General features: G+C 39.7%; 1 protein-coding gene across 4 annotated transcripts; it reads left to right on the top strand.

Moving 5' to 3' along the window:
• SOCS6 (suppressor of cytokine signaling 6) lies at positions 1-27,372 on the top strand. Of its 4 annotated transcripts, none has more exons than XM_085052452.1 (3): positions 17-132; positions 24,149-24,265; positions 25,225-27,372. In XM_085052452.1, the coding sequence occupies exon 3, from the start codon at positions 25,350-25,352 to the stop codon at positions 26,952-26,954; it is 1,605 nt and encodes a 534-aa protein (XP_084908578.1). In that variant the 5' UTR covers positions 17-132; positions 24,149-24,265; positions 25,225-25,349; the 3' UTR covers positions 26,955-27,372. The 4 variants fall into 4 exon arrangements, with proteins under 4 accessions (XP_084908577.1, XP_084908578.1, XP_084908580.1 ...); XM_085052453.1 differs by lacking the exon at positions 17-132 and adding an exon at positions 160-262; XM_085052451.1 differs by lacking the exon at positions 24,149-24,265 and having other exon boundaries at positions 1-132.
• Positions 27,373-27,832: the final 460 nt, after the last annotated feature.

Here is a 27,832-nt window from a genome sequence, read left to right as displayed (position 1 = left end):
GCGGAGGAAGCGGCGGCGGCGGCGCCAGGAACAGGGAGGCGGCGGCACGGAGAGGGAGGGAGCCAGAGCCGAAGCCGGGCCGGGCCCCGCGAAAGCAACAGCAGAGCCAGCTCCTCCTTCTCCTCCTCCTCGGTGAGTGCCGCTCCGCCACCCCTGGAGGCTGCTCCTCGCCGAGCCCGGGTGCCGGCGCAGGCCGGGCCGCGCCGCCGAGGTGCCCGGGAAGAAGCCCGCGCCGGGAGCGGGACACCGCGGCCTCCGCTGGGTGAGCGTCCCCGGGGCAATGGGCGCACCGCGGCCCGGCTCCCCCTTCCTTCGCCGCTGGCCGCCCGTGCGGTGGAGGGGGAGCCGGCGGATGGGGCCGGCGCGGTTCGCGGCTTGCCCGCCGTCCTCTTCCCGAGCCGCGGCCCCGGCCTCCGCTCCCTTTGTTTGCTGGGCTCCCCGAGCCCGCGGCGGTGCCAGGCCCTGCGGAGGCACCGGGGCCGCGGCGCGGCCTGCGAGGCGGGCGGGCGGGAAGCAGCGCCCGGCCCGGGCCGGCGAGGCGCTGCCCAGCCCCCGCCGTGACAGGAGGGGGCCCAGGCCGGCCTCTCGACCCCGCCAGCCGCGGCAGCGGGGCCCGCCGGGCTCCCCTGCTCCTACCCTGGGCCGCTGCCCGAGCGCGCTCCGTGCCTACTGGTGCCATTATGGGGGGCGGCGGAATCGGGCTGGTTTTCCCTCAGCCCGCCGTGAAACCCGCCTCCAGCTGAGGCTTGGGTGTCCCTGTCCCCGGCGGGGCGGCTGTCCGGAGGTGGCGGGTTGGGCAGCCGGTGCCGGGGTTTGTGCGGCGGAGGAGCCCCGGGTTGTTGTTGAGAGAGGGCAAGGGTGTTGAGGGTGCGCCGAGGGCTCCCGAAGGGGCGAGAGAGAGAGGCTCCTTTCTGTGACAGGCAGCGCTTCAGAACTTGACTTTAACAAAAAACATTACCAAATTCTCAAACTTTAGTCGCTTTCATTGTTCTTCGAGCTGCTTTTCACACTCTTTCCCTAATGATGCCACTTCTCTTAGAAAACAACAAGCCCATGCCAACCCGTTTGCTTAAGAAAAAAGGCTTTGCAAAACAACGAGGTTTTAAGAGGTGCAGAGGATGATGCTTCTGTGATGTGAGGTACTTTGGCTATGTCTGTCTTCTTTTTATTTTTGTCTTTTTATGTTTTCAAAATCATCTTAGTTTGAAACACAATTTTTTTTTTCCTCATGGAGTAGGTTACTGCATTAAAGAAGTTGGTCGCAGAATATGCTTCAGTCAGGGAAACTGACTTCCCCTTAACAAATTCTTGTGCCCTTTCACTGTGAGCTCCCAACCCCTCCTTCTTAAAGGCCAGAAGTGTCTATGCCATGTCCATCCTCTTGATACACCTGTAGTTAAAAAATGCCTGCTTCAGGCCTCCTGTCTTGGAGAGTTGCTGTCTGCACAAGTGCTCGAGGAATAATGCATCTGCATTTCTGCTCTAGGTGGAAAAAACAGACCTAGTTCTGTTTCTAGTTTTTGTTTGTGCTAATAAATACATCTTTGGATTGCAGAAAATATGTAAGCTTTGACGTAATTATGAAATAAATCACTTAGCTTGGCTGGAAGACTTTAAACCACTGGACAATGTGCAGGTATTTTTTGAGTCTTCCACAGTAAGAGAGTAGTCGTAACTCACGGTTTTATGTGTAACTTATGAAAGACAAGTTTCAGCTTTTTCAATATGCTTGGCTTTTTGAAGTGTTAAAGAGTACTTGAGTGGAGCCTTCACTTCCCATTCAAAATTCCTTGGGTTTATGGCATTGTACTGTGTTTGGGACTGAGCTTTTACTTAAAACAGGTTCACCTGTTGTATGCTATATTCCAAGTTTTGAGATTTAAGTAGATTTTTTTAGAAGTTAAAATGTAATGAAATTAAGCCTTAATACTTAAAAGTATAAATCATAACAGTGTAGTGTTATACAGAGGTACCTGCATTAACTAACTCCCTGGAAAGCTGCAATGCTATAGAGTAGTTAGGGAGAAGCAGTGTGTTGTTTCCAGGAGGTTTCATGAGCATCACTTCCTTGCACTACATGTATGCAGCATCAGAATTTTTGCATGGATTCAGGAGATGTGATGGATAATTCTAAGCATCATCAAAACTGCTGTACTGAAATCTAAAAGAAGATGTGTATTAATTTATACTATGCTATTAACTTGTGTGATCCTAGCCTGTGAAGTTGGTCAGTAACCTGGGGTTACTCTTGGAGAGAGATGATTTGAAGAAATGGTAACTTATTGTTCTGTGAGTAGATTACAACTTCTCATTCTTAGCACAGTGAATTGGTGGAGTGAGAGAGTGAGCTCTTAACTAAAAGTTGTTCTTAAGAAGAAAGGTAATTATTTCTGCTCTTTCTTATGATTTTTTTTATAGTCTTACAGTAATTTGAACATAAATGTTGGAAAGACTCATTTAGTCCTGTTGCCCTGAGTTCACTCCATGTTTGCTGTGCTATTGTTGGCAAAACTGGGGCCACAGTCCAGGGTAATCCCTTACTCAAGTGCCTTATTTTCTCTCCTTTTACTGCCCTCTTGGGCCTACACAGCACTAGTTTGGTAGTGTTTGGGTAGTAGAATGCAATAACATAAAGTAGATAGGAAGGAGACAGTTCTCTGCTGGTGTGTGCCTCAGTGTTTTGTTGATAGGCTTTAATGTGTGTTAGCAACGAATTAGAGAGGGTAGCTCAAGCAGTTCTGATGCTCCAAGGAAGAAAATAAGATACAAGTAGTATAAAAGGGAATGTAATGCAAATGGTAAAATGTCTGCAGTATAAATTGGATAGGATTTGGATTTGAAAACAGAATAGAGGTATCTTATGCCATATAACTATATATTTCATACTGTAAAGTATTAAGCTGAGAAGAAATACAGACCTTTGAGTTTAGTCCTTTTTATGTTTTTTATTTTTCTGAAGAGACATAATTATGTCTGTAATGTCCCTTGGCCTTTCATTTATTCCAAAATTTGTTTTCATTCTGTTTTGTTGTACGCTTAATTTTCTGGCAATAAAAATCAGTCCTTAGAAGACAATACCTATTTTTGATGCAAAGGTCCTAGGTTCTTACCACCTCTGTCCCTGTGCCTCCCAATACATTTGTAGTAGTAGAGAAGAAAGTATCCTTTTAAAAAAATCATTCTTGAAATTTTTTCTTGAGAATTTCAGATGGCAAGTTACATACAACAATATGTTTTTGTGGAAAAGAAGAAAATTGTGCTTGTAATGGGATATTTATTGTCCAGGTTCAAAAAGCAGCTTCATACCTCTCAAATATACATTTGATACAGCAGCGTATAAAGATTCATGACACACATTACATTCCTTATTGTTGTTTTTTGCTTTTTCTTCTTGACATAATTGATTTCTGAATTAAACCACTGTACTACGCAAGTTGAATAAATTTCTGTGTTAAAAATGGTTACATTACTTTTGAAAGAAACATTTAGAAACTCATAACTTTGGAGTTTTTTGTTGCAGAAGGTTTTTTTTCCCACTGTAGCTAAATGATCTTATTGAAACAAAAACCTGTCGTCTACTTCAGCCTCTCCTGGTGATTAAAACCAAACCCACAACAAACTGGCCTTTAATTATTGCCCTGGATGAAAATGGAAAGCTGACTGTATGTAATGTGTTGACTGATACATCCAGGTTATGAAAAAGGGTACACAAACTTTGCTAGAGTCTGCACAGCCTGAATTTGAAAAGGCAACATGAGGCAAAATCTGGCTTAGTCTACTTATTGTGAGAATTAAAATTTTCAGATCAAAGCATTAGAAATTTAGCTCTCCAAGTCCTTATGCTCATGTAAATAAAAGTTGCTCCGGATATTTTCTTTTGCCAGTTTTCTTGGTCTTCTGACTCCTGCTTTTGTCATGTACCGGCATGCAAACAATAAGCATCTGGAACTCCAGACAATTTCAGAAAGCTTTGAGGTGTATGTCTTTGCAAATCTAACTGCTATTCATTAGTCTGCAATGTGGATTTAAGAACCTATCTTTACATCTTTTTGATTTTTAAAAGATTAATTAAACTATTATCTCTCGTGAAATTTTCTTCTGGAAAATATTAAGATAAAATACGCTGGAAATGATTGGTCCTCTCCTGTCTCCTTAACCCTTCACATAACATTTTGGACTCTGAGGAACTTAGTTGACCTTGTTTATGACAAGAATGTAAGCCACACGGTACCTAAAAAATTCTTCCTTGGTTGCTGCATCACCAAGAAAACTATGCAAATTAAATATAAGTATTTGTTTAGCATGGATGTGGATACATTGGCTGTCTTTAAACGCCATTGAATGAATATGAAAAAAGTCTTGCTTGCAGCGAAGAATGCTCTATATGGCCATTTCTGTCCAGGTGCTGCTCCCCTAACTTTGCTTCCTTTTGTGTATATATAGGGCATATAGAAAGTTTCTCATGCTCTGTCTTCTGTGAAACATTCCTTTTGTAATTTGCCAAATGCAATAGGTTGGCAGTTTAAAAAAGTCTTAGGTTTGTAAAGTGTGTGGGTTTTTGTTATAAACACCAAATAATCTTGCTGTAAACTGCTGTAAAATAGTTTTGGATGAGAGCCATTTTCTCTGGCAGTGAAGGTATAAATAGTAGATGTTAGTAATTTTTTTCAGAGTTTAAGTGGTCTGTTGTTAAAAATTTAAACCATGAAAATGAGCCTGTGCATATTGTTAAGTAAATAATACAGATATATGGTATTATTTTTTGCTTCTTAGTGTGATGTATAATCAGCAGCTGTATTTGTATCATTTAACTTGGATGATATATGATACTGACCTGTAAGAGGAATTGTATAAGGTTTTGATGGTCTTGAGTTCATGTGGTGAATGCAGCTAGCAGATAGAGTTATTAATTTTAGCATTTGAGATTACCAAAGTTAAGTCTGCTTTTTTTCCTCCAGGATATTCTGTATTGCTTAAAACAGTACCTAGAGTGCTACTCTTGGAAAAACGGTTGGAAATGAGATTCCAGTCAGGCTTGGTTTTACAGTGTGTGATCTCTTGTTTTTTCTTGAGTAGTTTTATTCTTAATTAATCTTGACATTTTCTGGTAAATGTGCTAAAACAGTAGTTTGTAGGAGTCTTGAGTAGGTGATTGTTTTTCCTTCTCCAAAGCAGTCTGCATTCCTCAAATAGGTTGAGAACATAATAGTAGGCTACTCCAAATGTTTCTGAAGCATATTTGGTCCCAAGATGTCTCCAATACAGTGGTCAAGCTTGCCTTCTTTTTTTGTTCTTCCTGATTTAGGGAGTTCTATCTCTCCTGGCTTTGCTTCAGTAAGTGCTGCAGGACTGGGCAGTTACAAGCTATAATATTGACTGGTTTTGGCATCAGTAATGGGTTTTAATACCCTTGGAATCCCTTTGGGTTGGTAATCAGGTATCAGATTAGGAGTTTTAATAAAGTAGAGACAGGTGTCAGCAGGGCAAAGGTTTTTGATTACAAAAGGTGTGCCTTCCAGGATGAGCTGTGTGGAAGCTGTACTCCAAAAACAGGGTAGGCAGCTTTTCAGATGGATGTTCTTTCAGGAGCTGGTGGGAACTGGGCGAGTAAGGAATTCTCGCCAGACACACTGAACAGAAGCTGTTTGTGCAGGGATACTGGTTTGGGTGAAACCTGTGCTGGGGAAGTTTTCCAAGCTGGAATTTTGGTCAGCCTGAGGAGACTGGCTCCAGAATAGTTGGTTTGGGCATTCAGAGGTACGAGTCACTAGGGTATGTGTAAGAGCTTAAGTCTGGGTCTGTGTAAGGTAGGTGCCTGGTGGCTTTTTTTATTCCTTCCCTTCTCTGGTCTCTCTTCAGTGGAAAACAGAGGCAAAACCGGTGCTGATCAATGCACTCTGAAACATTGACTTTTTTCCTCTTTTTGGCTTTTGAAAGGAAAAGAGCTGCTGGTTAGTTGTAAGTAATACTGAGAAGTAATAAAATATTCGCCATAGGCCTTTGGCATTATTTTGTGCAAAAAATCTAGTTACTTGGGAAAATACTGTTATTGTAAATATAAATATTCTGTGGTCACTTACTGCAGGGATAAAAGAGAGTCTGTATTTACCAACAGCACTGGTCTGAGTTGTTGTCTAATCCAATGATGATCAGAAGACAGTGAATGGAAGTTGTTACATCAGTACTGACTCAGGTGTCCTGTGTATTACAAAAACAAATGCTTTTGGAATATTTAAATGTTGTTTGACGGGGAAAAAAAGGAACTGACTTTCTATGTATCAGCATTGGAAAGTATGTATCTATTCTCTTTTTTTTTTTAATTGGGCTAATACTTTTTCTTTCATTTTATTTATAGTGTGTCTTTGAATTTATGTCAGAGAGAGAAAAAAGTCGGTGTGCATGTAGATGACTCTTTTTTTCATGGTTGAACTTTGATGCTTAGCTAGCTTTTGCAGCCAGGCTTTTATACTCCTGGCTCTGCAGAAATTTGACCTTGCTCTGGAGATAGCTATCTTAAGGGCTTTGAGTTTGTGTAAATCTGATAGAGCACATTACTTCATACAGACAGTGAAAATTTTATCTTTGATCCTGCATGTGAGAATTTATACACTGATGTGAAGTTGTTCAGTGTAAGGCCCAATTTTTTCACGTGCAAGCTAAATACAATGTACAACAAGGAATCCCATTGAATTAAATGTCTGCTCACAGTTAATTAATCTTTGTTGGGTTAGGACAGAATATTAGCAAAATCAGATAGTTAAGGCTAAGTGGAAAATGGTTTTTTGCTACTGTGCAACATTATTTTAAAAAACCCACCACAACCCCAACCCAAACATCTTCCAGTGTGCATCAGGACAAAACAGTGTCTGTCTAAAAACGGCAATTAAAATATTCTCCACCTGATTTGCTGGTTGGGGTAGTGAGCCATTTCTCTCTGCAGGTGATTAGAGCGTAGGTGTAGGAGAAAGAAAAACTTCCCGATCTTAATAATGAATAATTAAGAGTCTCTCCCATTTTGACCCAAAATGAGAAAATTTGCATGTAGAGTAGGCTCTGTCAGAACTGGTGTAGTCCTGTAAAAAGATTTTACTCTGACAAGTCAGGACTTTATGAAAAAGATGGCTAAGCAGCTTAACCTGCGCAGTCAAAATTCTGTTCGTATTCTGGTCAGTGTGCAAGTTGTGCAGCATTATGGTATGGGCCTTCTTAAATGCACAAAAGTTCCCTTGGACTTAAAAGGACCATGAATTAAAAAAATTATTTAATGTTTCACTCTCTGTTTTAGGGGAAACAAAATGTGAAAGTGTTTTTATGAGATTAGCTGGAGATAATACTCCATGTACCCTGTGTATTTGACAGTACTTTGAGCACAGCCATGTCTCCTGTTTTCCATGTGTGGGTAGACTCTAAATCATAAAGAAGATAATTCATTTATTCTGTTCTTATTGGGCCTCCTGCCAGGGAAATTGGTAAGGGAAATATTTTAAATGAGCTGTGTTTTGCATTGTCACTTTCTGAAATGCAGAGCTTGGATTACTCTCTGCAGTGGGTCCTAAGACCTTGGAGGAGCAGTCAGACCAAACTCATGGGGGTCAGCAGGCACATAGTGCTTAGTGCTTGACTGATCTAGGTTCTGCTCCTGGAGTGTGTTCCAGGAGAGACTACTTAATTGGAGGTACTCAGATTTCCTCTTGGGCACCACCTGACTCAAGATCCCCCAATCTTTAAACAAGAAGAAAGTTCTGTTCCCACCTCTCCACCCCCTGCCTTCTGGTTTGTTGTGTTGTCCTGGCTTGTCTGTTTCACTGATTGGATCTCTTTTCGTGGCCCCGAAAGACTGATTTTTCTGTAGCTGATACTGTTTGACAATTGAATTGTATCTCGTTAAACAGTACGGGTGCTCCAGAATAGAATTGAAATGCAGCTATGTAAGAGTGGGTTCCTTACACTTGATGTATTAAATGCTGTTTTGCCTTTAAAATGGATTCCCAGGCGTGTGTGGGTGAAGTATATTGTTGTCACTGTTATTTATTTAGTACTGTAGGTAACAGGTGGACATCGGGCCTAGCATCCATGTGATGGGCAAAATGTATCTGCAAAGAAATATGAAATTAAATAGAGAATTATGTAGCTGAAAATTCCTTGTCATTTGCATGGACAGGTTTCGCAGACTGCAAGCAGTTGCAGGCTGCATTTCCCAGTGATGTAAAATATAGGATATAACAGCTTGTTAGGTAGAGCCCTCATTCAGAATATAAGATAGCCACAGTAATTTTCTACTTCTGTCCTTTCTGTATGAGGACTACCCTGAACATCAGCCTTTTGGCTGCTCTCTAGTGTGAAAAGATTTCTATTCCTTCTTCTGAAGGTGTTTTACAGAAGATTAACAGATCTGAAAATGAATGGTCTAGGTAAAGATAGTGTGCTTTTTCTCATCTCAGTGTAGTAAGCAACTGCTTTGGAGAGAGAAAACCTGAATCTGACTTTCTGTCCTGATTCATCCTGCATCTGAAACTTGCTGCACAGTAGTGTATCTTCAGAACAAATGAGAATCTCTTTCCAAGGTATCTAGGACCACTGTCCAAGTAATTAGACTTTGTAGTTTGATTTCCATTTGTGCAAGCTCCTTATGTGATCTAGAGGGATACTGTCATCTTGCTTCCACTTCTCATGATGTCCATGAAAAGAAGTGGTTGTCACTGAATTTTATGTGGCATGATTCTGTGTGATGATGGACAGTTTTAGACATGTAGGTAAAGGTGTTAACCATGATGTAGCCAGTGATACGATTCTTTTAACAGTAAATACTTTTGCCATTATACAAAAAAGGGCTGCTGAGGATCATTTAATAAAAAGAAAAAAAAATATCCCTGAAATTCTGGCACTTCCTAGATTAAGCTGCTCCCTGTATGTGAAGGGAGAAGGATTTTCAGGGACAAGAAAGGTCATCATGTCTGTGAAAGCTTTAAGGAACCTGACTGCTGTAGTATATCCAAAGTAATTGCAGCTCCTGTAGATTTTTAGATGGATTGGTTATGCTTAAATACTGAAAAAGTAATCCTGACTTGGACAAAAGTCAGATTTCTTATCTGTATTTTCAGTAAGAGTAGTTGCAGTTCTGACCTTTGCAGTTTGTCATAATGTACTTTGCTTTCAGTTGTATTTTTGGAAAGCAGGCCATCAGCCTCAGTCAGGTCTGTTGTGTTAAAAGCAGCAGGTAGTATGGGTTCTGAGAATGCTTTGTGCATTGCTGGTGACACCAGTTTAGCCAACTCAGAGCTTGTGTCATATAAAGCTTAAGCTCTGGGCCTTGGCCTGTTTGTTAGTCTGAATTTGCTTTCTTTGCAGGTTGCTCTTTAATTAATGGTTTGGAGCTAACCTTGAAAGGTATTTGGTTTTTGTTTTTTTTTTTTTTTTTCTTTTTAAACTTTTTTTTTTTTGGTGGGGAGAATGGGATTTTTGTTTTTTGTTACCCTCCTCCATAACTTTGGTGGTTTGCTGCTATTTTTTTCTGTATCATTTTAGCATTGTTAAATACATACCACTGATGGATTTGCTCCTCATCCTGCTAGCTGACTGACAGGGTCTCACCCCTTTCCCCAATAACTCCACATTATGTGAATTCAGAATTTAGGTTTCAGAATTAAATGACCTTAGTTTTGCCTGATGGTGAGTATTATTCAGCTTATGAATCCATCTAAAAAATGTGAAAATTAAGCTTTCTTATGTTCTGACTCATGAAGTGTTGAATAGTGCAACGAGTGCACTAACATTTAAGTGTTGGAGATAGAGACAGCAAAAATTTCCTTACTGGAGCCAATATTTCTGTCTCGAATTTTGAATTTAATTGGTGTACTGTAAGTAAGTGGTAGGACTATACGTTTTAAAGGATGTTGGAGAGCAGCATTAATGTAAACATTTTTGTCCCACATGTGACAGAAGAAAGAGAATTGGTCAGGAAACTCTTCTGGCTTTTCTCAACTTCTGGGTTCTTGGGCTTTGAACTATAATGAAATTGTCTACTATGTTTCCTATATAAATGGTTCAGATAAAGGATATAAAATGACTTTTCTCAGTATGCAGTTCAAGAGTGAAAATAGAAAAGGTTTTACATGCTGTGAGAAGTTGTCTGTGATTATTTTTGTGATAATGTTTTAAATTTTCAAGAAAATAAAATTGTTACCGGAACTTAGAGATCATTTCAGGAATAAAGACTCCCAAATTTTGAATTACTATGATATATAGAAAATGTTTTTTAAGTTTTAATATTTTAAATATTAAAATTTTAATATTTTTTCTATATTAATATAAGAAGCTACTGGCTTCTTATCGTAGCGATGTAAATAGTATCTACTAAGCCTTTTTCTTTTTAACTGTTAATCAGAATTGAAAGACAGGTCACAGTAACAAACCACTTTTGCTTCTGGTCAATGTGGGTGGTATCTCTAAGGTTGGTGGTAAACATTTTTATGTTACAATGAAACAGTTTTTGTGAAAAGCATGTCTCTGAGAAATGGAGTTGTTTCACACCACTTTCCTCCTTGGTTTTCAAAATACTTTTGAGTTCCAGAGACAGCTTTTCCAGTATTTAGAAATGTCCTTGGATTTTTGTATATGTAAGAATATATGAATTTTTGCCATGGCTACTCTCTCAGCTGGCACACTGTCTATCTGCTTATTTGATAAAACTTTGTTGGGCAGCCCTCGAGGGGCTGCAGGGCAGACACAGAAGGAAACTTGCATGGTTGAGCTGTTTCTATAGGAGGTAATGCTAAAACAAACAATAGTCTCTGAATGTGAGTTTAACTCTGAACTTTTGAGAAGTGACTAGGGAACTTGGTTTCTTGAATAGTAGCCTCTACTTTATATGAGATACTCTGTTGCAGTATTTTATGTATTTGTTCTTATTTGAGGGATTAGAATGACCTTGACTGACTAAATTTAATTATTGCCTAAATGTAGCCAATGCCTTTTCATCCCAGGTCCTTCATATCTCACTGAATGTCTCTTTTTCTTTTCAATGAATTTTGCTGAAAGGGTGCATATACTTTCAAATTATATGTATGTTATGTATGCATTGTAGGAACACAATTGTTTATTGCTTTTGAAAATGCTAGCATATTCATTATTTTAATAAATTTTTTTTTTCATTAGAAAAATCAATGTAATCTATGCTAATTTCACAGAATACTTTTCTTTCACAATTCACATGTGAATAATATTGGTTGTTGGTCTTTGTATTCTGTTAGAATTTTCCACTGTTAGAAAATAAAGATACAAACTGATTTAATGTGCATAAAAGGGGAAATCCATAGGTTTTCATCCAGGTTGAAAACTTATTAAATCTTTGAGTTGTATGGCAATCAAATGCCTCGATGCAAGGCAAGTATTATGTAGTATTGACAGTAAAACTTTTTGTATGGTTTGGAGGGGAATAGTGGGGTCTTTGTGACATCTGTGTAGCAAATACATTGTATTTCTCTCTGATAATTTAGTGAAAAAAGTTCCAAGACAGAGGTCTGTCCCCTCTGTGATTCTGGGGATTGTTCTTGTTAGCTGCTTCTTCCTCCTCAGCATGCTTGGAGATTTCTCTGCGTGTGTGAACTCTGTACAGATGTTGTGGGAGATCTTTCCACTTTGTTTCTCTTTAATCAAGATACTGTGTTCTTTCCCCTTAGACCATAAATGGGTTCATTTAATACTTCCATTTTTATAGAGGGTTAACTGACTCATAAAGAATTGCTGCATCTTAGCTTAAATTGGGAGGATAGAGCATTATCTTCAAATGAAAGAAAGCTATTATTCTTATTGAAAATGGCCTGGTGGAAGCAGTGGGGGTGATAGCTGCAAAAACATTGGAGATTCTACCTGATCATACAAGTTCAAAGGGTCATTCAGCCTCAGTGAAAAACTATACCTGGGGAGGTTCATTTGGAGTCAGCCTCAATCATGAGATCCAAGGCAGAATGATACAAGACAGTGTAAGTCTGCAGTGTGTTGCTGTTTGTGCAGGCCTTATAGAAGAGCTGAAAAAAAGGAACATGACCCTTCCTTCAATTACAGGTTCTCCAGTTGCAGAACATGACTGTGCTTGATATGACAGAAAAATGGAATCCTCTTTTTCTGTATAGTGGATTTTCAAACCAGTCTCCATCTATCCTGAAAACTTGTTCCAGGTGCTTTTGTTTCAGCTTGTGTATTTGGTAGACAGATCTCTATCAAATACATTTACTTTTTAGAGTTTAGAATTTAACAATGTTGATGTTGTTGCTACTGGAATATATAACTAAATTAGAATTATTGCTTGAAAAAATTAATTACAAAGTTTTTGAGGTATTTTTAAAAATGGGTGGTTTTTTTTTTTCCATTTGGATATTTTGAAAGTAATCGTATTACCTGGAGCTAATTTGTGCAGATTTTCTTCTTCTGGGCCTTTTTTCATGTCTTTGATGCGAGGTGGATGTTATTTGTAGGAATAAAGACCAATTACAAATGTTTCTGGTTGTCTGTCAGATAAACATAAATTACATAAATGTATGTGGGAAGGTGAGCAGTTTACCAGTTGCTGGTGAAGATACTTGTTTTACAAACACAGGCTATGAAGTCACCTGTTGACTAGACAGTATGACTAGTGAGGTGTTTAAAATGAAAGTTAGGTTTAACTTTGTATTGGATTTGTTGTGTTTTGGGGTTTGTTTGTTTTGTTTCTGTTTTTGTTTTTTTTCCCTGGTGAATGTGACTTCACAGCTCTCCTGATCTGTTGTTTTCTCATATTTGGTCCTCAAGAAGGGAGCATCCCATATTGCACTTAAAGAAAGCAAAATTATCGGTCATGCTTGCTTGGTGCTACAGTGTGTTAAAACTGCTTCCTCTGTCTTCATTTTCACATCACGTGACTGGGACAGGCAGAAGCAGAAAAAGATGACTATAACAAGTTAGCCACTCATAATTTAGGGAGAATCACAATATTTAAAAAATTTGTAGTATAGTGACATACGTAGTGATGCTGTATAAACCTTTATAATTTTCAACATGAATATGAATCACAGAATCACAGAATATTCTGAGTTGAAAGGGACCCACAAGGATCATGAAAGTCCAGCTCTTGGCCCTGTGCAGGACAGACCCAGAGCCACACCATGCATCTGAGAGCATTGTCAAAACACTTTTTGAACTCTGTCAGTTTTGGTGCTGTGACCACTGACCTGGGAAGCTGTTCCAGTGCCCAGCCACTCTCTGGGTGAAGAACCTTTGCCTAATGTCCCACCTAAAACTTCCCTGATACAACTTCAGGCCATTCCCTTGGGTGCTGACACTGGTCACCACAGAGAAGAGAACAGTGCCTGCCCCTCTTCCTCATGAGGAAGTTGTAACTGCAGTGAAGTCTCCCCTCAGTCTCCTCCAGAGTGAACAAACCAAGTGACCTCAGCCACACCTCATACGGCTTCCTCTCAAGGCCCTTCACCATCCTCATGATGCTACTTTGGATGCTCTCTAGTAGTTCAATATCTTTCCTATGCTGTGGCACCCAAATCTGCTTCCAGGACTCATGGTGAGGCTGCCCCAGTGCAGAGCAGAGCAAGACAATCCCCTCCCTTTCCCAGCTGGCAATGCTGTGCCTGATCCCCCCCAGGACATTGTTGTCGCTCCCGTCTGCCAGGGCACTGCTGACTCATGCTGAACTTGCCATCAACCAGGACCCCAAGATCCCTTTCCATGGCATTGCTTTCCAGCATCTAATTCCCCAGTCTGTCTGTACGTCCAGGGTTGCTATATCCCAGGGTTGCTATATCCCAGGTGCATAATCTGGCACTTGCCCTTGTTAAACTTTGTATGGTTGGTGATTCCCCAACCCTCTAATTTGTCAAGGTCTCTTTGCAGGACTTTTCTGCTCCTCCCAGTTTTGTGTTATCTGCAAACTTGCTCAGTATTCCTTCCAGATCTGTGTCCAAGTAATTTTTAAAGATACTGAAAGAAGCATAGGGCCAAGGATGGAGCCCTGTGGAGCCCCACTAGTGAGAGGTCGCCAGTTTGATGTCACCCCATCCACCATAAGCCTTTGTGCCCGACCTGTGAGCCAGTTGCTCACCTATCACATGCTGCGTTTATCCAGCTGTGTGCTGGACATTTTGTCCTGAAGGGTCCTGTGACAGACAGTACCAAAGGCTATACTGAAATCCAAAAAGATCACATCAATTTGCTTCCTTTGAACACCTAGGTGGGTTACCTTGTCATAAAAAGGAAATCAGGTTTGACAAGCAGGACTTTCTTCTTGTGACTCTTGTCCTGACTGTGACCAATGGCTGAGTTGTCCTCCAGGCATTTTTCAATACCTCCCTAATGAGGTCGTCTCCGTAATGCTACCATATGGTATGAGGATTCTCTTTCTATTACTTTTCCTGTGTTTTTCTTGTTCTCTTCACAGTGTCTTCCCTTTTTTTCCCCTTTTTTTGTTTTTTTTCCTCTCCGAGAAGCAGGAAACAGACATGTAATGCAGCATATACATGTGTTAACTGAGTGGTGTATTTCTGTGTTGCCTGTTTGGTACATGCCCACCATGTACTGTGGGGCTCATTTGTGACAAAGGTTTGGCCTGAGAAATTGAATATCTGTTCTGATAGCACTAGGAAAAGAGCATTCATGATACCTTTTTTATGTCTCCTCATCAAAATATCTGTTTGCGCCAGGCTGTTTTCAGCTGGCTTAGTTGGTGTTTTAGAAGTTGCACACAATAACAGTATTTCTCTGCTTGCTGTAGAAACACCAGCCTGAACTTTGAAAGCGAAACCAAAATCAATATAAGTCAATGTGAAGTGGTAATATTTAGCTGTTGCATGTCGAGTGTTTTCTTTCCTTTTTTGGGAAGGGCTGGAAAAGTGTTTCTCACAATTATATTATTTTGTTGCTAATATTAAGAGTGGTCAGATTATTGCTGACCACAAAAAATCGCTTTGAGAGAATGGTCTGCTTTATTATTTCAACCTTTCTGGCATATGCTTTGAACAAATGGACAGCATTTCTAAAATTATATTTTGAAATGCACCAGGATTCAAAAACTGAATTGCATTCAGAATTGGGTTTTAGTCTCTGTATCCATACAATTACCTAGGTTATGTTCTTTTCAACTTGTTCCAGCATTTAGACACAAGCATTTGTGCCTACTTCTCAATGAAAGGAAGCACAAAAATACAATTTTTTTTTTGTTTTTACTGTGTTTTCCCTGTTCTTCCTTTCATTTTCATGGTTTTGATTTCAAACATTTTTGTTGTTCTCAAATACATAGGCAGAGAGTTTGGTCCTTTCCATTTTAGAGCAAAAATATTTCAAAATTTATTCCTTTTTACAGAATGCAATGCTGGTCTGTATTGTTAAATGAAACACTGGTTTGGAGAGCATTATAGTTTTACAACTTTTCAGACTCCTAACGTAACTGCATTATGGTTTAAGAGGATTGCATAAATATCTCAGATAAGCATAAATTCTCCTTGTTATCATGCTGGGGCTACCCCATACCTTACAATGGAGGAGAAACATTTTGGTGCATTTATCTTCTGTCAGGATGGAGTGGGGGATGGACTCTTAGTTGGGAAGTAATTCTCATGCATTATCTCCCAGGAAGTCTAACCTTTGCTTATGAAGCTGAACTTCATTTTTGCTGACAGACAGTCTGCTGCAAGGCTGGCTGCTGCATTCTTGTAAAATAGTAAGAAATGAAAACAGAGCCTGACTGAGCATTATTCTCATTCTTCATCTGCTTTTGCACAGCTGTGTGAAAAGTAAAAGCAAAGGTTTCTTTGCACTCAATGGATGTAATTTCCTGCAGCGAAACACATGAACACATCAGGTTTCTTTAGTGAATTGTCCCATTTGATTCATCAAAAATGTTCCAATTTTCTCTTTTTCAGTGCCTTGGCATACGTAGAACTGCTGGGTTATTTTTGTTTGTTCCTTTTCCCCTTGCTGTTACTCAGGGTCTTAGAGCCAAATTGTGGCTTCATTTTCCTGATTCTTTTTCCACATTCTTGAAATAATTTGTTAGCAATATGTTTTATTATCATATATTTGCTTAAAATAAAGTGATGAAAGGTGGTACTTGTGTTTGTCTTTTGGTGAATGTATGAAAAGTACAGTTTGCTTGTTTCCCTCTCTGGGTGTTCATTCTTAGCTTGTGAGAGATGTAGCAGGAATGGCTGAAGTGGTTACTGGCTGTCATCCAGCCAGCTTCCCTGGAGTTTCCTCCTCCAACAGCAGCTCTGGTATCATGATGTTGTGTGTTCTCGAGCCGATACCTACTGGTGCTGACTTCAGTTTAACACCCTCACTTTAGAGTGCTTATGGTAGCTCGGGAGCAGACATGGAGCCCAGCCAGCCATCCTTGGGTAACAGAGATGTAACCTTAGCTGAGGACTGTTAATACTAGTAACTGGGTTTGGCTATTGTAGTGATGAAATTATTGTAGTAACAAGACTGTATATACACATATGAACCGTAATAGAGATGCCATTTAACGCCCTGAAGTTTCTCCCCAGAGGAAAACCACCAATCAGATAGAAATATTTCGTTCTGCAACCAAATATGGGAAAGAACAGGACTTACTGCAAGTACTCATGGATTAAATAGTGTTCAAAGAAAAAAATGGAAAAAAAAATCAGGGAAATCTAAATGTTAGAGGGCATCCTTTTTAGGATGCAGAATATAGCAGGCCCGAGACAAGCAGTCAAGATACTTGGGCTATTCCAGTGGCTGTGCTCTTGATTTTGTATACATTTAATTGCCATAATCAGAGGTGGCAAGGAAAAATTCCTTTCTGTCAGGTTTTCATTATTAATTTACCCCACTTTTCTACATATTACTAAAGGTACCTTGGTTATTTTATTCTCTGCTAAAGGTTGCTAGTGATTAGGGTTACTCTATACTGTGTTAGAACAGTAGTGCCCATGGTCTGTTTTCTCTTTAAGCTTTGTAAAAGGAGGGGGAAAAAATAGGAGATATGACATGACTAAATGACATGACTTACGGTTGGTTGGTTTGTTTTCAATTCTAATCTGTGTAAAACCTGTTCAATTATATTGGCTTCTAGGGAAGCTGACCACGCTTATCTCAGCTGCTCAAGTCTTAGAGGGCAGAAATTTAAATTTGCAGTGAGTAACTCAGTGTTCAGGTCTTTGATTAGTTAGCTTAAAAATAGGAGGCTTTAAGTACTCTTGAATTGTTATAAGTGTAATGTACTGTCAGATGAGCTTCTCATCTGTTTTTTCCTTATTCCAATTTTATATGAAGGTGTACATCTGAGTTTCACAATCACTAGAAGAGCAGGTATGCAGGTCAGAGGGGCTTTTATAAAATTTGCAATCATATTAGGACAGTGTTCATCCATTAGCAAGCAAGCCACTACTAAAACCATTTACCTTTTTTATTGTTTTCAAGGTGTAAGAGTAGTCAATGGAATTTCGATTACTTCATTTAAAGATTCTTCTTACTAAGAAGCAGTACAATGTAGGAATTTACTTCAGGCTCAGGGAAAGGAAAAACCTCATCACATCTTCAGTGTGCTTATGGCATGTATAGCAAAAAAGCCAAGTTGCCGTGTACTGTGTATGTTCTTTCAGAAACTGATGGTGTTTGAAGTAGCTACTGAATCTCTCTTTACTTAATGAGTATTTTATGTGTAATTCCTGTACTCATCCAGACTGAAACTCCAAGTATATAGCAGGAAATACCTTGAGTGAGTATTTTGTATACTGATTTGGAGGAAAGCTTCTAGTAATACAGACTTCAGTATTGAAGTAAAGTTGTTTGGAATGGGTATGAAGAGCAACTTCTTAATAATTCACATTAATAGATTTAGTAACTTTGGAGAAAATTTAGACACTTGGGAATTTCCAAAATTGTCACTTGAAATCTGCATTACCTTAAGATGCTGTTTTTGACATGCTCTTCCAAAGAATGCATGAATATATTTCAATAAGAATTTGGGGGCCGCAGGGGAATGACACCTTAGGCTTCTGGAGATTAGACCAGGCTTCATTATCAGACTGTAGTGAGAACCTAGTGCTTGTCATGCCCAGGAATGCAGAAGCTTTTCACTTTTGAGGTAATTTTAGTTATTTTCTTAGTATAAATAATTATAATAAAAAACAATACATTGAAATTGTAGATGATGTAAGTCTTATGATGATCCAGTATAAGAATAAATATTATATATTTCCAAGTGAAAGCCAGATTTTCAGGAATCATGCAGGATGATGTGGGTTAAAAAAAATCAAGTTCTGTGCTGAACTGTTCCACTATGGCAATAAATAAGCAGATTAACGTTTATTTTAGAAAAGCTATCTGAAATAGCATTGACTAATAATTTGAAGTATTTTCGTGATTATATTTTATTAAACATTTTAACGACAATTCTATCTTCAAACATCAGTTGTATTTTGCTGTATGTTTCCAGTATGATATTTCTGTCCTAACTCCTTAAAGTGAATCCTGGTTTGTTTCTATTGTAGTGCATTTTGGCAGCATTGTTTATAATATTTGTCTTGGGAGCTATGTCTAACATAACATATGTCTAATGTACTCGGGAGTATGCCTAACATAAAAGTGTGAAAAAGAAATTAATGAAGACAGTATAAAATAATCAAAGTTTTTTTTGTTGGCATGCTTTTCCAAACACTGCTTCAAGATAGCTATGTGATTACACTCTACTGAAACCATTTTGTAGCATCAAACTGAAACTACTCTGAAGTGTTGGAATATTCAAACTAGATTTGCAGAAACTGATATATATATTTAAAACTTCCATAATTTTTCATGCATCAGTGCTGGCCACCACAATAATTAATATATAATTACATTGCCTGCTCTTCAGGTTTCTGAGAAGAAGTCTGTACATTAAAGTTTTAGCCCGAATTATTTTCACTAGTAATTTCACATTTTTATGTGATTGATAAATGTTCTTTTTCCAAGAGAGGTGTGCAAATTTAGTTTTCACTATTTTTGTGTGCACAAAGGGGCTGTGGTGTTTGCTGGGTAGTAATGTGGTAGATTTTGTCCAGAGGCCTAGCCTGTATTTTGTCAAACTGCCTAAAGTTAAAGATTCTGAGATGCAGAATTTGGGATAAAAGTTCCTAAGTTTAAATTTTATTCTGCCTCGTTATTCTGTGCATTAAGATCTTGTTCTCTATCTGGATTTGATTAATTTCCCATTTTCAATCTGTGTGTTCCAGGTGTTTCTGCATACATAGCCACCAGGCTTTAGGAATATGTTGGTAAAGTTCAAGTCTGTTTATAGTTTGCAAATACCTACCAGAAGAATTTCTAGAGGTGTCTCATGTTAGGCTGTCTAAATTCACTGTACAGCAGATGGCACTGGAAGAGCACATTGATGGGAGACTTCAGTGATGCTGTAATTAGTGCAAAATACTAGTGAAGCTGTTGCTGTGCTGAGGGTTGTGAAGAAGTTGCATAATTCATTTTAATGTATTCTAGGAAGGGATGTATGCCTGGGCTCTTCGGTTTCAGCTCTGTTAGATGCAGACTGCAAAGAGTTCTCTACTTGCAAGCGTATGAGTGTATCATATATTGAGGGCTGTTTACAGCATTTTTAAACACAGTGATATGCAATGCACGATTAGCTGGTACTCTTTTAAGTACATGCAAAGAAAGAGAAGTATCAGGATCAGTTAGGGTATTTGACTTCAGGGTATATTTGTTTTCTCCTGTCTTGGATAAAATATGTGTAGGTGGTATCAGAATGGGTCTCATATGGAAGACTTGTTTAGAGACTTGGCTGTCATCAGTGAGGGTGTTCAGTTTACTTTGGAAAGCTTTGACCTGGACTGTCACTGGATTTTTATCATCCTCTCATGTATGAATGAACTTGGCTTCTGTATAGATATGTGCTTTACATTTGAACATCAAACTTATATCTTGACATGATTTTTTACAAGGATACAACTAATAAGCCATGCATTTTATAGAATCATAGCATATACTGAGTTGGAAGGGATCCATCAGGATAATTCAGTCCAGCTCCTGGCTCTATGCAGGATACCCCAGGAATCTTACCATGTGCCTGAGAACATTGTCAAAATGTTTCTTGAGCTCTGTCAGGCTTTGTGCTCTGACCATTTCCCTGTAGAGCTTGTTCCAGTGCCCAGCTACCCTCAGGGTGAAAAACCTTTTCCTGGTATCTAACCTAAATCTCTCCTGACTCAGCTTCATGCTGTTTGCTCGAGTCCTGTCACAGCTCATGAGAGTGAAGAGATTGGTACCTGTTCCTCCACTTCCCGTCATAAGGATGTTGAAGAGTAGAATGAGGTCTCCCCTCAGTCTCCTCTGGTTGAATAAACCAGGTGGCCTCTGTTGTTCCTCATAAGGCTCCCCCTCCAGACCCTTCACCATCCTTGAGGCGCTCCTTTGGATGGTCTCCAATAGCTTAATATCTTATATTGTGGCACCCAAAACTGCACACAGCACTCAAGGTGAGGCTGCCCCAGTGCAGAGCAAAGCAGGACAATCCTCTTCCTTTCCTGGCAGGTGATGCTGTGCCTGATGTCCCCAGGTTGGCTCTTCTGGCTGCCATGGTACTGCTGACTCATGTTCAACTTGGCGTTGACCAGGACTCCCAGATCCCTTTTGACAGCGCTGCTCTCCAGCCTCTCATTCCCCAGTCTGTCCGCACACCCAGGGTTGCCCATCCCAGGTGCAGAATGTGGCACTTGTCCTTGTAAAACTTTGTACTCTTGATTGCCCATCTTTCCTAATTTGTCTGGCTCTTTCTGCAGGGCTTCTCTGCCTGCAAGGGAGTTGACAGCTCCTCCCAATTTAGTGTCATTGGCACACTTACTTCTTATCTTGTCGAGTCCTGTGTCCAAGTCACTTTTGAAGATGTTGAAGAGAACTGGGCTGGGGGTGGAGCCCTGGGGAGCCCCACTAGTGAGAGGTCACCAGTCTTGATGTCACCCCATTCACTGTAACCCTTTGTGCATGATCCTTGAGCGAGTTGCTCACCATCACATGCTGTGTTTATCCAGCTGTGTGCTGGACATTTTGTCCTGAAGGATCCTGTGACTGACAGTATCAAAAGCTTTGCTGAAGTCCAAGAAGATAACATGTGCTGGCCTTCCTAGGTCGCCTAGGTGGGTTACCCTGAAGTGGCAGGAAATCAGGTTCGACAAGCAGGACTTTCCCCTTGTGAAGTCGTGCTGGCTGTGACCAATGACTGAGATGTCCTCCAGGTGTTTTTCAGTACCTCCCACAATAATCTTTTTCCATTATTTCAGCAAGAACTGAAGTGAAACTGAGAGGCCTGAAGTTTCTGGGTTCGTCCTTCTTGCTCTTCTTCAAAATCAGGACAATGTTCACCACCTTCCAGTCAGCTGGAATGTCTCCAGACTCCCAAGACTGCTCAAAAATCATTGAGAGAGACTTTACAATGACATCATCCAGTACTTTGAGCATTTTTGGATGAATCCCGTCAGGCCCTATAGCTTTGTAGAGATCCAGTTGGAGTAGCAAATATCACACAATTACAGGGTCAGCTGGGAGTTGGTCATTGTTGCTGTCATGGTCCTCCAGCTCAGGGCACTGGGAACCTCTTGGTCCATTGCCCCTGTTGAAGATGAAGGCAAAGAATGCATCCAACACCTCTGTCTTGTCCCTGTCCCTGTTTGTGAGGTGACCATCCTCATCCTGTAATGGGCTGATGTTATTTTTTCACTGATTTTTGCCATTATTACATATGAAAAAACTTTTTATTGTCCCCCACAGTTCTGGCCAACTTCAATCCCAGTTGAGCTTTGGCCGCAGAAATTTTCTCCCTACAACGGCAAGCAGTATCTCTGTATTCTTTCTGTGTCACCCGACCTTGCTTCCACTGCGCATACACCTTCCTTCTTTGCTTTATTTTCAAGACAAGATCCCTGTGCAGCCAGGCTGGTCTTCTGCCTCACCTGCTTGACTTGTGACATTTGGGAATTACCTGCTCTTGTGCCCTCAGGAGGTGATGTTTAAAAACATCAAAAACCTGCAAAAACATTTTCCCAGGGGACTTTACTTACTAGTTCTCTGAGCAGCCTGATGTTTGCTTTCCTCATATCCAGAATTTAAGTTTTGCTGTCACTTTTCGTCCTGTCAACAGAGGTTTTTAACTCTATTGCTTCGTGGACACCGTGGACAAGACGGCTGCCAATCTCCACTTTGCTTACGAGATCCTCTCTGTTGACAAGCAGCAGATCAAGAAGGGCATCTTTCCAAGTCAGTTCCCTTAGGTTGTGTTCCATAAAGTCAACCATATTGTTAGGAATCTTTTGGCCTAGGTCATACCAGCTGTGTGATGCTCCTAGTTGATTTCTGGCAAATTGAAGTCCATCATAAGGAAAAGGACAGTTGTCTTGAAAGTGTCTCATTTGGGCAGTCATATATTTTGCTTGATAAAGATATTGGCTGCAAAGGTAGGCTGACAGATGTAAAACACTTACTTGCTCAAAAATGCTCGGTAGTGGCTTTCACAGTAAAAAATTGTGACTACCCTGTGTGCTGCCTTAGAGATTGATCTGTTGAGATAACTTTTAGATAGTGGATTTTCATTTGTAAACAATGCCACATTTTGATACAGAAAGACTGGTGTGTGTAAAAACTGTTCTTTCAAGTGACTTGTTTAATCTTTTTGTTATGGAGAAGCTGAAATAAATGTTTCTTCAGCTAAATTTTAGCTATCTAATTATTTTTAAATACACCAATGGAAAAGAATGTGTGAATCATACAATTTTGGGCATCTTTCCCTCATCACCAATGTGATAATGCTCTTTTAGTTTATCTTTGGTTTAGAAGGCAGACTTGACATTTTCATGTTTGCTGGGGTTTTTTGGGTTTTTTTGCAGGGTTAGGAATTGCAAACAGTACTTTCCACAAGGATGGGGGAGCATTTGTGGAAAAGCGGAAATAGCTTGTGGATATCAGTCAGAAGCAGTTGGAGAACACTGTGTATTTCACAGGTGGAGCTAATGTGACACTTCCCAGGCTTATGGTACTATATACACAAAAGCACAGTTAAATTTGCCAAATGAACCAATGCTCTGACTTTTTCAACTTTGAAATAGTATAGAATCCTGAAGTTATAATTTTCGCTCATTTTGTAGGTTTGTTTAGTTACATATGACAGAAAGAATTCTGCAAATTGGAAAGATGGTAAGATCCAAATGGTTTAGGAATAGAAGGTCAATAGTGTATTTTGAGTCTCCTTTTAATTGGCACATAACTCTCCCTTTATCTGTACTTGTAGGAAAGTAAATAGTGTTTTAACCTTTGAAAATTCATAGCCATAAATCAGGATTGTGTTCAGATTGTGTAACTGAAATATGGTGTTTTAGGGTTTCATGATTCCTGATACAACAGCTATCATGTTAAAAGTGGAAAATAAGTAGTGAATGTCTCATAAAACAGTGGTTCTGTTTTTTTAAGGTCTTAATATCCGTTTATAGCAAGAAATTGGTTCTTCGTCTGTTATTTAGGAAGCAAGTGTTTTGGGCATGTTTGTTCTTTGCTGCTAGAAAATAAATCAGTTTACAGACAAGAAGTCTTTTCATTTCTCCCCACTGAAAGGAAGGAAAGTGTTACTCAGTTTCATAATATACAAAAGAAAAGGGAAAGGGCTGAATGTGCTCTAAAGATGGATTTGGGAAATACTGATAGATGTGAACAAGGATACCAAACAAGTCTTTGAAATAGATTGGTGCAGATAGAGCTAGGGTACAATCCAAGTAAATCAAGCTTTACTGCTTCTGCTTTTTAGGGAGCAGTGTCCATCCCTCCAGCAGCAAAATTTTTCAAGGTATTTTGAAATTCAGAATCCATAGATGCTTCAGATTGCCTTTTAGTTTGCTTTGGATATGACCCTTTAGCCTTTGTGTACTTGAGGACCACAAAAGTTGGGCTGGGCAACAGTAATAGCCAATGGACTGCTGTTCAGTCATAATCATTGTTCTTCCATGCTTTTTACAAATTTTAAATGCTTTTTAAAAAAAATCATCTGGATTAGCAGACAAAAGTTATTTCAGCTCATTGCACTGTTTTTCTCAATTTGCTTAAATTGTGATACCATGGGAGAAAAGTGGGCAGTCTGTATATAAGGGCTTTTTTACTTTCCCCTCAGTCCACCAAGGTTGGAAGATTTCTTGAAAGATTCTTAGACTCCTTCAGCTTGCCATGCATAGCCTGGAGCCAGGCTTGCTGCTGCAGTTTGTGCTGCTAACATCGCATGTATTTGGAGGTATGTGGAATAACGGCTACTACTAATTGTAGTACCTACTTCTGTGGCAGTAGCAACTTCCCTCTCTTCTCTTTCCCGTGTTATTCTTCTCTCTGCAGAGCTCTTTACTTTCGAAGGTCTAGCTAACATTAAAAAGAAACAAACCAAGCCACTCCAAAGCCCCTCCAAAACACAGCCAAACATCAGTCAAAAAAACCAATCCAAAAGGTCAAATTTGTGGCTACCTGACTCTGCAAAATGCCAGGTAGGAGCAGTTGACTGGAACTTGAGCAGCTGTGTCCACTAGGTCTTGGCAGAAGTACTGGAGGAGGAAGAAAAGTTCTAATAGTTTTAGGCAATAAGAGCCTGTGGCTTGGTCTTGTGTGCCTAAAACAGTTTGGAAATATTTTTCTTCACAGAAGTTCAGGAGGGGACTTGCTGTAAATGTATGTTACTCTGCTGTTTAATGTCTATTTTTTTCACTGCAGTTAGTTTTCCTATAAATATGTAACCTTTTTAATATTACTCAACGTTCTTGTGTAGAGAAAGTATAACCTTATTAGACCATCTTTTTAGGACCAATCAGTTTAACCTGTATGTAGGAATTCTGTTGAATAGATTACCTTCGGTAGTTACATATGTGGGGATTTTTTTAAGAACCGTCTGAAAGAGAGGAGTGTTTATGTGTTTGAAAATTATGTATAAATGCATTAAATATCTGCGCCTGTGTGATACAAGGTGTGTGTTTCAAAAAATATCATGCTGAAAGCAGAGGAAAGTTGTAGAAATCTCTGAAGCAGATGTAGGAGTTTCATCTTTTGAACCTGATTGTGTCTGAGTCAGCTCCCTATTTTTATTTTTATTTGATGCCCATTGTTAAAGAGCTGCAGTTTCTGTTTTGCTTGGAGAGGGGGAAACCCTTATAGATAATTTTTGAAATATTTCTTTTGTGAATTTAATTGTTCTTTTTTTGTTTCCAGGAAATGGCTCTTGAAGTTAAATGAGGCTGGATAAAACACATAAATGAAGCAGAAGCTGCTCTTCATGTGTTAGGGCTAAATCACCGCAAGCACTGCTGATCAGCCAGATTCGGTAAATTGTCATAATGAAGAAAATTAGTCTCAAAACAATCCGCAAGTCCTTTAACTTAAATAAAAGTAAAGATGAAAGTGACTTTGTAGTTGTTCAGCAGCCATCGTTAAGTGAATTTGGAAAAGATGACTCCTTGTTTGGCAGCTGCTATGGTAAAGATTTGGCTAGCTGTGAAGTCAATAGTGAAGATGAAAAAGGAGGCAAAAATAGATCAAAAAGCGAAAGTTTAATGGGTACGTTAAAAAGGAGGCTTTCAGCAAAACAAAAACAGAAAGGCAAAGGCAGCACACCATCTGTAAGCTCTGCAGATGATGACACCTTTTCTTCCTCATCTGCTCCAATAACCTTCAAAGATGTGCGAGCTCAAAGACCTCTGAGATCCACTTCGCTCCGTAATCACCATTACAGCCCAACTCCGTGGCCCCTTCGACCTACAAATTCAGAAGAGACTTGCATCAAAATGGAAGTGAAAGTCAAGGCCTTGGTCCATTCGTCTAATCCAAGCCCAGCACTGAATGGTGTTCGAAAGGACTTCCATGACTTGCAGTCAGAAAACGTGTTCCAGGAACAAAACAATGCATTAAAAAGTACGGAATCTCAGAACGGGGACTTGCATCTTCATATTGATGAACATGTGCCTGTAGTTATTGGATTAATGCCTCAGGACTACATTCAGTATACTGTGCCTTTAGATGAGGGAATGTATCCTTTGGAAGGATCACGTAGTTACTGTCTGGATAGTTCCTCACCCATGGAAGTTTCGACTGTTTCTTCTCAAGTGGGGGGAAATGCTTTCCATGAAGACGAGAGCCAAGTGGATCAGGATGTAGTCGTTGCACCAGATATCTTTGTGGACCAGACGGTGAATGGTTTGTTGATTGGTACCACAGGAGTCATGTTGCAAAGCCCAAGAGTTAATCATAGCGATGTCCCTCCACTCTCACCTTTGCTACCTCCAATGCAGAATAATCAAATCCAAAGGAACTTCAATGGACTAAATGGCACAGATGCCCATGTGGCTGAAAGTATGCGCTGCCATTTGAATTTTGATCCTAACACTGCCCCGGGAGTTGGAAGAGTTTATGACTCTGTACAGAACAGCGGTCCTATGGTTGTGACAAGTCTCACAGAAGAACTGAAAAAACTTGCAAAACAAGGATGGTACTGGGGCCCCATTACACGTTGGGAGGCAGAGGGAAAATTAGCTAATGTGCCTGATGGCTCGTTTCTTGTTCGAGATAGTTCTGATGATCGTTATCTTTTAAGTTTGAGCTTTCGTTCCCATGGAAAAACTCTACACACTAGAATCGAACACTCAAATGGTAGGTTTAGTTTTTATGAACAGCCAGATGTGGAGGGACATACATCTATAGTTGACTTAATTGAACATTCAATCAGGGACTCTGAGAATGGAGCTTTCTGCTATTCAAGATCCCGGCTGCCTGGATCTGCAACTTACCCAGTGAGACTGACAAATCCAGTATCCCGGTTTATGCAGGTGCGCTCTTTACAGTACCTGTGTCGTTTTGTTATACGTCAGTACACCAGAATAGACCTGATTCAAAAACTGCCTTTGCCAAACAAAATGAAGGATTATTTACAGGAAAAGCACTACTGAAAGCTTATGGGAATCTTGCATCTTGCACTTTGGGAACAACAACAACAAAAAGAGATTGAATTACAGTTTACAGACTTTCATTATTATCAAAATCTTTTGCTGCCATAAAAATATTTCATTTTTGTGTGTAAAAGAAAAGTAATGGATTTGGATTTATGTTTGTTTTGGGGGGTTTTGTGTATTTTGGGAGGCTTTTTTTTTCTTATTCTGTTTTGTTGGAAAGAATGATCTCAAGTTTATTTTTAGAAGTGTGAAATAGCTATCTTTCATCAATGTGCAGATTAATCACAATGTGAATGATCAAATTCTCCTTTATTTCCCCCAAGTCCTTTGCTGCTATCCACTGTGATTTTTATGCATTGAAAGCACATTTCATGTGTATTCAACGATAAGTAAAAGTCGAATGAATCTTGTTGAATGGATTTTTTTTTCCTTTAAAACAACCTCTGGAAAAAATGATCATGGATAAAGAACATACTGGTATTCTAAATTATTGATATTACGTCTAAGTTAAAAACTGTTTCCTGGTGTCATAATTAGACATTTCTATAAAGATATGCCCCAATGTATAGACAGAGCTAGCTGTGGGATAAGAACATGGTTATGCAGCATATCTTTGGGAAAAAAAAAACAAAACGCCTTCCTCCTAAGCCTTGTACTGTCTGTACACTCTTGTGTTTGAGAAGGTTGGTTCAGCCTTCTTCTCGTCTCAATGTTTTGTCCTCTAAAAATGGCCTTTAAAGAAAAGTCTATGAAAGTCAATGTATTGTACCTATAGAAGGAAATTGTGGTATTGGGGTCTTGTAAAATATTACCTTTTATAATCATGCCATCAGTTAAATAAATGAACACCTACTAGGTCCCCTGTTTCTCTCCTT

Source organism: Lichenostomus cassidix, chromosome 2 (assembly GCF_008360975.1).
Source record: "Lichenostomus cassidix isolate B80296 chromosome 2, HeHo_3.0, whole genome shotgun sequence".
Lineage (NCBI taxonomy): Eukaryota > Metazoa > Chordata > Aves > Passeriformes > Meliphagidae > Lichenostomus > Lichenostomus cassidix.
The sequence above is the reverse complement of the archived record's forward strand: the minus strand, read 5'-3'. Positions and strand labels throughout refer to the sequence as shown.

Excerpts from the sequence above, each read along its gene's own strand:
- SOCS6 (XM_085052451.1), top strand. The coding sequence starts at position 25,350 with ATGAAGAAAATTAGTCTCAAAACAATCCGCAAGTCCTTTAACTTAAAT.